General features: G+C 43.1%; 2 protein-coding genes across 4 annotated transcripts in view; one reads left to right on the top strand and one right to left on the bottom strand.

Annotated features, from left to right (window-relative positions):
- CAMK1G (calcium/calmodulin dependent protein kinase IG) overlaps nucleotides 1–2,838 on the top strand; it is a 35,975-nt gene extending 33,137 nt beyond the window's left edge. For all 3 annotated transcript variants that reach the window (XM_081864990.1, XM_081864988.1, XM_081864989.1), the window contains exons 12-13: nucleotides 1,309–1,441; nucleotides 2,058–2,838. In XM_081864990.1, the coding sequence (XP_081721116.1) occupies nucleotides 1,309–1,399 (91 nt within the window). In that variant the 3' untranslated portion in view covers nucleotides 1,400–1,441; nucleotides 2,058–2,838. The remainder of the gene's footprint in view (nucleotides 1–1,308; nucleotides 1,442–2,057) is intronic.
- Nucleotides 2,839–3,130: 292 nt separating this feature from the next.
- Nucleotides 3,131–14,607, bottom strand: part of LAMB3 (laminin subunit beta 3) — a 56,935-nt gene continuing 45,458 nt past the window's right edge. The window contains exons 17-23 of the mRNA XM_081864888.1: nucleotides 13,735–13,938; nucleotides 12,774–12,918; nucleotides 9,036–9,243; nucleotides 6,965–7,106; nucleotides 5,888–6,064; nucleotides 5,082–5,235; nucleotides 3,131–3,471 (exon numbers count right to left, since the gene is read on the bottom strand). Coding sequence (XP_081721014.1) covers nucleotides 3,332–3,471; nucleotides 5,082–5,235; nucleotides 5,888–6,064; nucleotides 6,965–7,106; nucleotides 9,036–9,243; nucleotides 12,774–12,918; nucleotides 13,735–13,938 — 1,170 coding nt within the window. The 3' untranslated portion in view covers nucleotides 3,131–3,331. The remainder of the gene's footprint in view (nucleotides 3,472–5,081; nucleotides 5,236–5,887; nucleotides 6,065–6,964; nucleotides 7,107–9,035; nucleotides 9,244–12,773; nucleotides 12,919–13,734; nucleotides 13,939–14,607) is intronic.

Genomic DNA, 14,607 nt, shown 5'->3' with positions numbered 1-14,607 from the left:
GGAGACTTGCTTTGTCCATTGCATTTTTTCCACCAGGTCCCAAATGAGATGCTGGCATGTGCTCCCACAGAGCAACAATTGTACCTCTAACCATTTTTGCTTTATCTTCTTTGGCGTATCTTGAGATTTATTGCAAAACTCACGGATTCTGATTCAAAGGAAAATATGAAAAGGCAATTTCCCTTGCCTTGAAAATTTCCTGAGGGTGTAATATCAGGCTTGAAGTAATTTGCTTTCACACACAGAACCCCACAAAAATATTCACTTTTGTTAGGAGACCATGCTGGAAATGATTCCCTTTGCTATGCGTTGACAAAACCAGAATGCACTGATGGCTTTAAAAAGTAGAGTGCTGCGATCGTGTCATCAAATCATGAAAACCCATCAGATTCACAGTAACTCCTAAAAGTATGACAGCTTTAAGAAGCTTAAATTAGTTTGTTCTCAGGTTACTCTATAAGGTGGATATAAAGCCTATAATGACAGGAATGTTCACATTAAATTTATCCATATTTTATTCCAGATTAACAACACTCCCACATAGAACAAGCAGTGCATGAGATGTTCAAATGTACTTTATGGTCTTGCATGCAAACCCAGCCTTATAAGTACTTCCTTTTTCAAATTAGGCTTTTTTTAATCCACTTATTTTTGAAATGTTAAGGCAAAGGTTTTTATCCAACTAAGTTTTCCTTGAAGTAGACCTACTGAAATGAGTTGACCTAAATTAGCCTTGTCTATTAATTTAAGTAGGTCTACTCTAAGTATGATTAACATTGGATACAACCCAAAAATATCCAAATCTAGCAAGGGAAGTTAATTAGCAGAGGTAGGCTTCTGCACCTGTGACTTATGTGTATGCAGTGAAGCATATGGGTGTGTAACTTCATCTGAACTGCAACACTCATCAAAACTCCCTTGTACAGGCTGGATACATCTGTAATTTGGATGTCAGTGTGTTATTACACTCTACGGAACCTCAGTTTTGTATGAAATGTGTCTGATAGGATTCCCAAATTGTTGCAAGTTAAGCAGTAGACTATTACCCCAACTGACTGTCAGCTTGATTCTTAACCATTTAATCTGCTGTAAGGATTTTATGCTGATGTGAGTTTCAAAATCATGCAGGGGGGAAAGCAGTAGTTTACTTCTTGCACACTTTATTGGTGAATAGATCCTTGAGCCATAAACCTGCTGACCTATAGATGAGCTGATTCATATGTAAGTATTTTTAAACAATGCTGCTGCTGTCTTCCACACATATAATTCACTCTTGTTTTGTTTTCAATGTTCTCTTCCAAATCTCAGTCATTTCAACTCAGAAGTCCTTGTTCCAGTGAAAGCCAGTAACCACTCCTATTTTGGCACTGGGCAAACTGGAGTTTGTTTGGTGATGTGATTGGAAAATCAGCCATTTGAGTCTTTCTCATACATTTACCGGGTAAGTGTGTCTAGATCCAGACGTATTGCAGGGCCCTTTCTAGTGGTGAAACCTTGATGACCCAGTTGCAGTTCCATTCTCTCCTGTTCTTGCTTAATGCTTAGGTGAAAAGTGTCTTTGTTTAGCTAGAGAAGTTGGCTTAAATGTGCATGTGCCTGGATGGTGGTTAGAGAGATGGGTGTAGAGAAACTACTGACTTCTAATGAATGAAGGTGCCTGCCCCATGCACTGCTTACATGAAGCTCCCAGAGGTTCCCCATGAGGAATGTGCCCTTTGGGATCAAAAAGATCCCCACACCTTAAAGCATGCTTAACTCTATATTGGATTATGGCCAGTGTGCCACCTTCCGAGAGATCCTTAATGTTTAATAAGTATATAATCTCTGCCAAAGCAGTTTGAGATCCAGCAGCGGTTTTGGTTCTTGGGGACAAACACTTAGTTTTATCACTGGTATTACTGTGTAGTTTTTGCTGAACCACTATCCTCCATTTCAGCACCCTGTTTCAGTGGGCAGAGCTTTTAAAAACACCAACCACAAGATAAACAACTGTAGCAATTCTGAATTTTGGGGAACTATGTTACAACTATGGGAAACTATATTTCATCTCTTTTCAGAAGGGCTGTTGGATTCATCTCTTCAAAGCCACAAAATCAAACATCAATTGTGCAAGGAGAGAGAAGAGGAGCCTGGTCTGAGCTCTGCCAGGCCGAAGTGAGTTCTCAGTTGCCTGTGGCCGTTCATTTAAGTGCTACACATTCATAGGCCTGAGCAGTGTTTTTTCAGGGGGTACTCCAGTACTGGCACCTCTTATTTGTTGTTAAAAAATATGGTACTTACTGTAACAACTTCATGGTGAGTACTGGCACCTATTTTTCTAGTGGGGGGGAAGCACTGCGCCTGAGGATTTCTGTGATGCAATTGACTTGAAATGTTAGAGGGATCATTAATACCAACAAGAAAACATTTCTATGAAAGGAAGGCAGGTTTTTGCTAGCCATTTCAGTGTACTTATCTACATCCTTGCAAACAGCTATATTTTATGCGGGGGTGGGAAGTAGGGGGCATGTTTGCTTTGTATCTATAGCCTGTAGCTGTCCAGTGGAATAACAGAACACTTGCCAGGAGTAGTTCTTTTGTGCTGAGCCCATGTGGAAAAGGTGATCAAGTCTGAATGCATTCTATGCTGGCTTGCTTGTGTAGCTTTCATTACAGCTGTGGTAGCCAACGAGATGTCCTCCAGCTGTAGGTGGGCAAAAACTTCCATATTCCTTGTACACCTTCCAATTGATGCAGAGGGGACATAGCATTCCTATTCTCTTGATGAAGCCAAGTTCTGCTTCCAAGCCAGTGATTCTACAATATGTACCATGCTTAATAAAGCTGATTGGTTTTTAAGTGCTTGTTGGTTATTGATGGCAAAGGAAGCGGTCTGTTAACTCATTCTGGAGAGCGCTCACCTGAACTCCAAGGGCAGATTTTCTTCCTGCCGTCTGCAGAGTGTTATGCTGTCAATAAAGCAGGTGGTGGCTAATAAGACAAGATGTTCTTGTAATATAATGTCCAAGATACAGCAGTGTCATTATTATTGCTGCTCACAATCACTATTCATGACTGTGTTTCTTCCCTAATCCAAACCCAGCTTCAGTCCCCCTTGTTTCTGTAGTGCAAAATAAGCACACTCTCTACATAAAAAGGAACCATCTGCAAGTTTTAATTCAAAACAGTAATTCTAAAGTATAAAAAAGACCTTGAAAGGCAAATAAATTAACCCACTGACTTCTTTAAAAGCTAGGGCTCTTTTGGTTCACAGCTAGCTTCTCCTCCTGATAAAGTTGTTTTATTTGTAAAGAGGGGAAAAGGCATCTGAAAGGAGACAGGAAGGGCTGTGCTAGTCCGTGCATGTGGCGTAATATTCAACTCGACGACTGATATGATCGCGAATGGCTTCCACCTTTTTTTCCAGGCCTGCCAGCTTGGCTGATTCAAGGAGAAATGCACTGTTGCTATCTTGAAGCTCTGTTTCTATAGCTGTGGGTTGAAAAAGAAATCAGGTACATGCATGGAAAATAAAGGTTTTTGTTTCATCTCCAGTTCTTTAACATTATATATGTATGTGTAGGCTGTTGCTCAGCAGCAGCCATGGGTTTCTCATTCATCTGATCAGAGTGAAACTAAGCTGTTATATAATATGCCCCCTGTTGCAGAGTGTGTGTTAATCTCTCACGATCACACTTTATCTCTGGAGATCCTACCCTCCCCCTTGCTTGCATTACCAAGCATGCACAGCTCTTTGTGCACAAATTCAGCATTACTTTTAAACTTCCTAATGCAAAGAACAAGCTTCAGTCCCAAGAGGAGGAAAGGCATATGCATGCAGAAAGCAGAAGACAGGTTCCAAGGATGGAAAAAGGACCTTGAGCACAACAAATCAATTAAGTGCCGCCACAGTTTGATGCAAGCATTCCTGCAAGTTCTGGATAGTAGTACATCTATTTTAGTAGACAAATTCAGCAGCTGACTTTTGCTTGAGTCTACAACCTTGAGCCTTGCAGACCACATTTTCTGCCTATCCTTAACACCCCCACTGAGCCTGCCTAAAACAGTGGCAGCATCTGAACCACATTTTTTTTAAAAAAATTGCTGCTCTATCACATAGCATCCTGAATCAGTTCCTTCCGATTAGGGGCAAACAAGTTTTGGCATTGACGTCAGCAGACACTGGTAAAATATGCTCTTCGTGTTCTGCATAGGAAATTGCCTGCTGCTCTATTTAGTAATATCAACACTCCTTGCTGCATTTAGCAAATTCTGAGCAGGAGTAACTGCCTGGCAGCAGCCAGCTGCCAAGTCTCTGGCACAGAGAGGCACCTTCAATGAAAGCCATTCATTAGAGGCACAGCTTTATCAATGGAAGCAACGCCGACTCCCCTTTCCAGCAACATCCCTGGCTCTGAGCCAGCCACTTACTCCTGCTCCACCTGCTACAGGGGCCAAGGCATTTAGTCTACACACTGGCTGCTTCCCAAAGCGTGTCGAGCAAAGTCATTAGGTTTGAAAGCTTCAAACTGAAGTGTTCAAATGAAGCATCGAAAAAATCTGGCCCTTGGCTTGGCAACCAGTTGTTAAGATGTGAGCCTGTGAGTGGCTCTATAGGACACTGTGTTTACATGACACCCCGACCCCACCCTTCAGTGGACATAGCATCAAAAGGAAGAGCGGAGATACACGGGGGTTATTGCAGTCACCGTTCATTTCACCTTTCCACAAAACCCTGAAACTGGACTGGCAGAGATTTTGCTACTCCAGAAATGCACACAGCCTCCATTTTGGAGAACATGCTCACAAGGCCTTATAGTCTTTAGCAGACTCCCATCACCCCGATTACTGGCCACACCAGCTAGGACTAATGCAAGTTGGATGTCATCAACATCCAAAGGGCCAAAGATTCCCCATTCCAGATTTGTACCCAAAATGAAACACCTTCAATACTGCTTTTGACTTTAGTAGGATTCTACTTATTCTAGAGATAAAATTAATCCAAAGAGAACCTTTAGTTCTTTACAAATCTGTAATCCTGTGTGGTCAGGCAAGGCAGAGAAAATTACTGTGAGGTCAGCTATAAGTCATGCTCTCCTTACCTCCCATTTTGGCCATCATACTCAAGGCTTCTGTGAACAATGTGCTGGCCTCCTTGTGGGCATTTTGGATCCGAGCCCCTTGCTCTCCCAGGTTTGATCCTTGTCCCATCCTCCTCTTAAGTTCTGCATATTTTTGTCTCACCTGTTCAAATCTCTGTGAAGAAATTGAGGGAACAGGCTAAAGTCACACATCTGACGGCTCTATCATGTGGATGCCATAGAATTTCCAATATCCCAACCTCCACTACAATATCCCCCAATGTTCTGGAGCAGATCTGTGGAAGGTGCAGAGGGTGCAAAGAGGAGGAAGGGGGAAATTCCATTGCTCAAGCACAAATCCTTGCACTAATAGAACAAGTGCATCGAATATACCCCTGTATAACTAGATCAAAGGATTATGAAAAAAGATGAGCTGAGGCTGACAACTGCATGTGATATGTAAAATGCTCTTTAAACAACCCAATTCTATGAATTCCATCAGTTCCTCAGTGGTCTGTTGTTTAGGGCTATAATTGAACCAGGCATGGAAAGCTGGACAAGCAAAAGAGAGAAGGTATGTATGATAGAGACACTATATTATAGTGAGGCAGCATGCCAGCGTCATGAATAACCACCAAACTGGGAGCAGAATTCAAAGCAGCTCCCAAAAGGTATTGGCCAGGGCTGCTTGACTAATATTGCACCCCAGAGCATGCAAACAACTACAGGAAACACAGTGATATGCTTTCCTTGAATCACAATGTGACAGCTTTAAAATGAAGGGGGGAAGAAACATTGTAGTGTCTGGAAGCTCCCATTTCCTATACCTGCTGAGTGCTCCTTGCTTGCTCACTGGCTTCTCCTGCTTTTTGCTGAGCATCAGCAGCCAACAACAGGTTCTGCTTTGCATTAAGCTGTAGCTGGGCAAGTCTCCCAGTGAAACCATCCAGCTGACCAGTGATGTCCTGCACACGCTTCTCAGCTGGATTAAGGACAGCCTGGATCTGAGCATCCCAAAAGAGGAAACATTTAGCAATGAAAATTCTTGTCCCTGAAAAAATATATTCATTGCAAACACTTTGTTCTACTCAAGAATCTATGGAAATCACCAACTTTTTTGGACCAGCAGGCACACTTCAAATATTTAGACTGCTATGGGTGCTAGTTCTAAAATGGTGGTTGTTAGGACGTGGCAGAATACAAAATGGCTGGCAGAACACAAAACTGAAGCGCGTCCAGTCATTACTGATTTCTGCCTCCTGCTCCCCCCCAAGAACCTCCTGCTTGCCATAGGAAGTCACCCATGCCCTGCTAATCTCAGTGGTGGAGATTGCACAATATTGATTACGTACACACACACACACACACACACACACACACACACACACACACACACATGATGCTGTTGTTGTCTAATAAAAACAGAGCATTCCCCAGAACCGGGAAAAATATGTGTGTACAAAAATATATTCTCTTGCATGAAAAAATGCAAGACGGCCAACAACTGCCCATGTCCTCCTAGTTGGCAATCCATGTCGCAGGAAATAATGAAGACACTTAGCTTATCCAGACTTGAAATGGGACTGAATATTTTTATGTTAACTGTTTAGGGTTAGAATAGTTGAAATTACCTGGACTGTGCAAGGGAAGGGAAGTTATGATGCTCTGAGTCTGAAATCAATCTTTATAATGTTATGCCTTTAAAAAGGTAATGTGCTTTATTGTTTCTGTCGGGGAGTGTGTAGGTGTTCCACCTTCACAGAACTTCTTCTTTTTTTAACATGAGTCATCGACAGAACAATAAAGATGTATTTGGGCCTGGAGGATCACAAGTCCTGCCGGCTTGCTTTAGAGTAAGCCATTCATTTGGGGGCTTCAGAGCCAGACACTCAAGTATCACTCGCCTCATTAAGGCGGTCTTGGATGAGCCGGAGGGAATAGCCAGAGCCACTGATGGTGTCCTCGGCCTCCTGAAGTGCTGTGTTTGCTTGCTTCAAATTCTCCACCACATCTTCCACATTGGCCCCAATAGCATTGGCCCGATTCCTAGGAAAATGTTAAATGTATATTTATGAAAAAGAACCCCTCTGAATTCCCATCACATATTGCTACATGAAAAATAGACAGACTGGGCCAGTAAGAAGTGGGAAGTGGCAGAGAGGATGGACTACAACAAGCATCTATAAACAAAGCATCCACACCATACATGTAAAGCACATTTTACTCTCAAAGGATCCTGGGAACTGTAGTTTGCTTAGAGTGCTGGGAAGTGTAGCTCTGTGAGAGGTAAACTACAGATCCCATGATGCTTGGTGGTGCTTTGGACGTATTTGTGTGTGTGTGTGTGTGTGTGTGTGTGTGTGTGTGTGTGTGTATATATATATATATATATATATGCAGCAGGGACAAAACCTTGAGCAGCATCCAAGCAAGATAAGCCAGCAAACTTTAATTCAGAATCTTAGGTGGTTACCGAAGTGAGTGCTAGTGAAAAATGTTGTCTGTGTAAAAGATCCCATCACTTTATGCTAGCATGGTGAGAGCTAATAACGTAATGTACAGCAGCTACAATATATGATCTGTCATCCAGGAAATCCTTGGCTCCCATCTCCATTCCAAGGATAAGTTTCTGCAAGAGGCTAACCTTCCACACTTGCAGGGATACTCTCAGCATAGCCTCCCTGCTGCCAAGAGATATCAAAAAGGACGAGGAAGTGGGGGCCTGACCACCTTTACCTCACTGGATCTGGCTGGGGATGAGTTTCACTGAAGCAAGTCACTGTGCCTCACTCAGCTGCCTCTGACGCCACCCAAGTACCGTATTTTTTGTCCCATAGGACGCACCGGCCCATAGGACACACCTAGTTTTTTGGGGGGGGAAATAAAGGGGGGAAATTCCTTTATTTCCCCCCCCCAAAAAAAAACCAGGTAGGGGAATCCAAACCAGGTCGGGGAACAGCGGAATGGCGGCGCTGCACCTCCCCACTGTCCCCTGAGCTTGTGGGGCTGCCCAATGTCTGCCCGAAGCGCGGGCTCCCCAGGCTTGCTGATAGCTTCCTGAAGCCTGGAGAGCGAGAGGGGTTGGTGCACACAGACCCCTCTCGCTCTCCAAACTTCAGCGAAAGCCTGCATTCGCCCCATAGGACGCACCCAGATTTCCCCTTCATTTTTGGAGGGGGAAAAGTGCGTCCTATAGGGCAAAAAAAATGGTAATTGAAAAGTTATGGGGGGGGGGAATCCTATACAAATAATTCAGTGCAAATACAATAATTGTGCACATAGTAACAACAGCAGCAATTAAGTGTAGAATACAAACTCGGAGCTTCCTCCCCATGCTGCTATAGCAAGCACTAAACCCAAGTACACTGGTTGCCAAAATTGTGGAAACCTTTTGGGGAAAGTGTAATTTTGAGGTTTTATGGCTCATAACACCACCCTTTTTTTTTTGGTTATTTGACTATATAACCTTTGATAGAATATAGAAAATTGAACAAACTTTGTTGCATTACATTCTTCATTAAACTATCTTTCCACCGATATATAATTTTATGGTATTACTCTAAAAGAAAGTGGTGTTATGAGAGCCACCAAAGCTCGGAAATACACTTTTTCCAACAGGTTTCCACAATTTTGGCCACTAGTGTAGGTGGATTGGATGCAAGGTTAATGTCTGTCCAGAAAGGAGAGCAATGTTCCTGTATTCAACCAATAGAGTGGGATGATGCTTCAATAATGTGGCTGGCATGCGTCTACCAACAGATCTCAGTGGGTGCTAAATGAAACCACATCACATATATAATGTCTTATTTGAATTGGTTTAAAAACTTGAGGTTTTGCGCACACGTCCCCGGGAAGCCTCAAGAAGGCAAAGAATCTTGTACTAGCTATAGGGCAGGACCTTTCTTCTGAATAATATCTACAAACAGGTTCCATCACTCTCCTTACACGATCCAACAGTACTAAAGGCCTCTTTACCTGGCTTCTTCTGCCTGCTGCTGAAGCTGTCTGGCCTTAGCAACATCCCCAGCCGTTTGGGAAATGAATGTCTCAGGGCACTGCAGCTTAGCTGCCAGGCTCTGAATCTCATTCATTTTCCTGAGGACTGTGGCAGTGTCAGCGGGAAGGCGAAGGGAGAGGACGTAATCGCTGACCTGCTGGATGGTAGCAGCATCAGTATCTGGATCTGCAAAGATAAGAGTGGAAAAAAGTCAAGTTGAGGCCAAGTGAGAGCATATATCTTATTCAACAAACCAGAAGCTTCCTTGAAGCAAATCAAACACTGGGTCGCTAGGGAAAGCCAGATCTGCTGCTCTTCCAAATAAAATTACAGGACAAATATTGGTGCAAAGACACACACATCTCATCTTCACCTGTGTTCACTCCAAACTCTTGTCCTTACTGTTATTTTTTCCTTGGAGATGGAAGGAAACACTGTTGTCCAATCATGGCTATGGTAAAATCCAGGATTTGCCCAGGATTTCAGAAAACAATCTGAAGAAACTGAACTCAGGCAGGCCACAGCCCTATTCAGGTGTTGTGCCTACATCATATGAAGAGGAAGGGGTTTGGAGAAGGGAGCCTTCACAACATGTCGCCTCCACAACATGTGACACAGGCTAAAGCTCTGTGTGATCAGGGTTTGGAATCATATAAGGAGCCCAAAGGCATAAAGCAGACTCTGAGATTCAGACCTTCTAGTTGTGACACCTGGAGAGCAGTGGGGACACAATGCAAGGAGCATGGCTAATGAGCATGGCTCCATTCTCCTGTGATTATTAGAACCACACAAAGGCTTTTTCTCCTGAACAGGGCTTGTGTGAGTCTAGGAATTAAAGCCATAACTGAGGCCAGTTAAGCCATGGGATGTTGATGGGCTTGGAAATGGAGGGAGAGAATGAGAATTGGCCTGTGTGGGTGTGTCAAACTGTTTATAGTATCCTTGAGCTCAGCATTAGGAAATGACCCTCTCCATCCTATTTTATACTCCTCCAAGCTCTTTATCAATCCTGACTCCTTTGCAACTGTATAGCACAGTGAGAGGAGGGTGGAAAGAAAAAGTAGGTCCTTTGCCACCTCCAACCAACACTCAAAGGGTTCCTGTTCTAGACTGTGCAAAGCACTGACAAGGAGCATTCCTGTTAGGATGTGGGTGATACACTAGGGGGGAAATGTGTTGTAGGTTCCCACTGGTTCCTTATATTAGCAAAGCCAGAAATGTTCAAAAAAACAAGCAAGCAGATTGAAGAGAGAACATAAGGGTGCTAAGAAGAAATTCAGGAAGCGTCAGAAGCTAACAGTTAAGGGGGAAACTAGGCATGGACATCAAACTGTCACCATTTTGCGGGAGGGTTTCAAGGTGCTAAGAAGAAATTCAGGAAGCGTCAGAAGCTAACAGTTAAGGGGGAAACTAGGCATGGACATCAAACTGTCACCATTTTGCGGGAGGGTTTCAAGCACATACTGTACATTTAAGTTCCCACAATCCAATTGGATTAACACACTCTGTCACCCTAGTGCAACAAATCGACTTTATAAAAGAATCAGCCTCTTTGCAGTTTGGAAAGTGAAGGAAATGCAATGAAAAGGGTGGGATGAATGAACGATTAACAGGAGGATATAAAAACACCCCACAAGCAAATCAGGATAAACACAGGACAAATTCTCAATGTTGTATAACCATCTCACACGCAAATCAGAACAAATGCTCAGTAAAGACTGCATAGTCTCACCTCTGCATAAGCTTTGTGCAAGAAAATCCAGGTGAATTCTAAATAAACAGGTTGTCTGGAGGAGCTCTTAGTTAACATTCCAGTTGTGTAGACATTCCCCTTTTGAATCTGGCCACCCTAGCTGTCAGCAGCACTTCTTATTCTCTCTACATGTAGACATTTTTCAAAGCAGCAGGAGTTAACTGGTCCATCACTCTCTGCATCTGCCACATCTGAGATGTCTCAACATTTCATGATTTATTCTCACAACCAAAGTATCCCACCCTCTCGGTATTCTCCCCTAGATACTTGTCAAATCACAGCCTTCATGCTTGTCAGTATGCACTGCTCAGGGAAAAGTCTCAAGCAAGAGATGGGGATTTAGAGAGAGTGCTATTCAAATAGGCAAGTTGTTATATATAGGCTTCTAACAAAATAATATTAACTAATGATAATGCATGACTTTTAAAAAAAGGATTGAGGAGCACATTTTCATGCTAAATAATGCCTGCAATTTAAAAACAAATGTGTTAAAATGCATAAGGAAGAAATCACCCAAGAAGATGATTGGACGATTAAATACTCAGAAATATAGTCCACTGTATTCAGCAGAGCTTACTCTAAAGTAAGAGTCCCAAGGGCTAAAGCCTAACAGTGAAATCCCATATGTATCCACTCAGGAATAAGTCCTATTGAAGTTAGCTAGCATAGGTTTGTAGCCTGAGGAATTCAACTAAGGCCTAATCAGATTAGACCCAATTAAATTAATGAACTCAAGTTAGTCATGCCTATTAACTTCAGTGAGTCTAGTCTGAGTAGGACTAGTGGTTAATATCTTCTTCTTCTTTACACATTGGTGTCCCCTGAAGAAGATGCTGGGCAGATACCCATGTCTGAATTTATTTTTTTCAGAGGTGGGCAACTGAAGAACTACTAAGTCAATTAGAGATGACAGGAGAGGAACTTCTAGCAAAACAATACAAATTAGCAGGTCACAAATTCCAGATACTCTCATACACCCAGGAGCTCAAATGTGAAAATGTTCACCTCCAAACAAAAAAATAAGCCATGGCACCAAATCAGCTTCCTTATCATGGGATTGGTTAGTAGCACCTATGTGTTGCTGGGGAACAGGGGTGGGTGGGAAGGAAGAGCCAGGGATAGACTCTTCTCTGTGATGGTCCCAGATCCCTGGAACAACTTCCCTAGGAAAATATGCATGGCTCCCTTCTTTGTCTACAGTTACCTCACTGAATTACTGTCAGCATTTGCATCCTAGAATTGTTAGGAACCTCAAAGCGCATCAAGTCAAACCCTCCTGCTTTGCCCGAAGTTGTGTGAAACTGTAATGTCAGAATGCCACCGATATCTTTGAAGGTAAGGCCCCCATTGACCAAACTTATGCAACTAGATCCTGGGCTGGCATATCCTTTCTCTTAAATGCACTCCTGCACTGCCAGTACAACTTTTCTACCACATGCCCTTTACTCAAAAGTAAACTCCCACATGTTTTAAGCATAACTTGGGAAGTAGTCCAGCTCATAACCATTTGGATAAAGCTTTTGTGCGTAACCACTATGATGCACAATGGATTCTATTTCCGTACCAGCGGGCAGGAGACACAGACAATCGACAAAAGATATTGAGCAAGGAAAATACAAGCAGGAAGAATGGTTTTGTAACAGCCATCCTCGAATAGCGGCAAATTTGCTGTATGCTTTTCATCTGCTGTATTTGTCTCTGAAGGGCTTGGAGGAAGTCTTGCCTGCCATCTAATGTTTTTTCCTTTCCCCAGCAACAGCTAGCTGCTATCTATCTGGCCTTAGCATACATTTTAGAACTATTCATATTCCTGTAAGCATGAAACTTTTTAATCTATGAATTGGTCCAATAAATAGCACTTGATCATTTCCTTCATGTAGGTGTGTTTTATGAGAAAGCTGACCATTTTAAAGATAATGTAATGGCAAGTAATCAAAGACAGAAGTTTCATGCATAGACTTACCTGACAGGAAGTTGCGAACCTGGTAGATGAACTGCTGGGTGCGATGGATGTCTCCCTCTATCTGGGCCCTAGTTGAAGTCATTTGGTCTCCCAGGCTCTGGGCATTAGTCTGAATTTGGCCAACAGCTATTTCTGCAGCTCTGATCTATGTCAAACAACATGCAAGGCAGAATCAGTTTCTAAGATCCTAAACTGGTTCCAGAGTGTCATTCATCCATACTTCAATCTCCCTGTTTCTTAATTACCCAGTGCTTCCTAGTATTTCAGAAACAAAAAAAAGTGTTTTTATAGTGAAAAATGTAGACATTGAGGAAGAAAATGAATGGTGCCATTGCCTTCTCTGCAACAACCAACAGGCACTCAGAACACAGATATTTGTTTCTGCACAATCCCACTATGGCATCACAACAACATGCATTATGCACATTCACAAGCAGGTTCTCATTTGCTCCACACGCCATATTTTTGTTCAGGAAGAGGACACACCCAAGATGCTTCTTGGATGTTTCACTTTCAGCTGTTGTGCTGGTGCAGAGACAGCCAACCTGGTGCCTTCCAGGTGCTTCTCAATGACAACTCCAATTATCCCTGAATGTTAACGAGGCTGGCTAGGGCTGATGAAAGCCTGAGTCCAACAACTTCTGGAAGACACCTTGCCCTGTGCAGTGTACCTGTGAGACAGGGCACCCTCACAAAGCAATATTCGCCAGGTGGATCTCCCAAACTGAAAATTTACCTGGGCAGAGTTTAAAATTGAAGGAATGCTGTTTGATGTTGGGTGTCGTGACAAACATGTTCACATGTTCACAAAAAGCCACACAGCACAAGTCATGCATTTTCCTTGGCAATTTGCAAAAGAGCTTTCACTCTTTGTCTCCCAAGAAAGCAAAGGTAGGAGCTCTCCTTTTCCTTTCTACACACACACACACACACACACACACACACACACACACACACACACCATCTGTGTAGTCTCCTGAAGTCGGATATTTAAGTTGTGGATATCTTGGGAGGTTTTCGTGGCAGTTTGGATGGAACTTCCAGAAAGTGAGAACACTCCAGTACAGCTCCGACCAGGGCCACATCCAGTTGTGTTTTGCTGTGGACATACTTCTCCAGGACATTCTCCAGGGCTGCAAATCTCTGACCTGATGCCACTGCAAATCTAAACATAGAAGCCACACAATCAGTTAAGTTATGCCTTCAATAATACAAAACCCAAAAATGATTCAGGGAGTTACTATCTTCATGCACTTATGGTACAGCACATCCACTGATGCACAGCACCCAGCTTTAGATGCCCAAATGGAGACAACATAAAAGCCAATCAAAGAAGAAGGTTCTATGGGCATGGCCAAGGCCCTTGACATGTAGAGAGCTCACTGCTGGTTGGAGATGACCCAGAAGACATTTCCCACTGGGAGGGGCACACAGATAGCTCAAAGGACTGCTTGGGAGTCAGTGGGGGTGGGATGGGGAAGGGGAAAAGGAGTCACAATGATACATGAAGGGAGGAGGGCGGGTCACTTTTTTCCAGTCTGTGTTCGTTTTGCACCTGCTCATTCTTAAGTCCATTCCATCCAATTTCCTGCAGCTAATTGACAGCCAGTGCAATTCTTCCAGCAGCGGGGTAACATGATAGCAAAAGGTGACCAGAGCAGCCTCCACATCTTACACTAGCTGCAGTTTCCAGGTCAACCTCAAGGGCAGCCCCAAAGAGAGAGCTGAACATTGCTGTTCTGCTTTAATACTTCATACACAAATAATGCTTTGGATTCTCATAAATATTAAGTAAAATTTCCCAGAAAGGGATTAAAAGCACTGCCACAGCAGC

The sequence above is a fragment of the Podarcis erhardii genome, assembly GCF_964252035.2.
Source record: "Podarcis erhardii genome assembly, chromosome: 6".
Classification (NCBI taxonomy): Eukaryota; Metazoa; Chordata; class Lepidosauria; order Squamata; family Lacertidae; genus Podarcis; species Podarcis erhardii.
The sequence above is the reverse complement of the archived record's forward strand: the minus strand, read 5'-3'. Positions and strand labels throughout refer to the sequence as shown.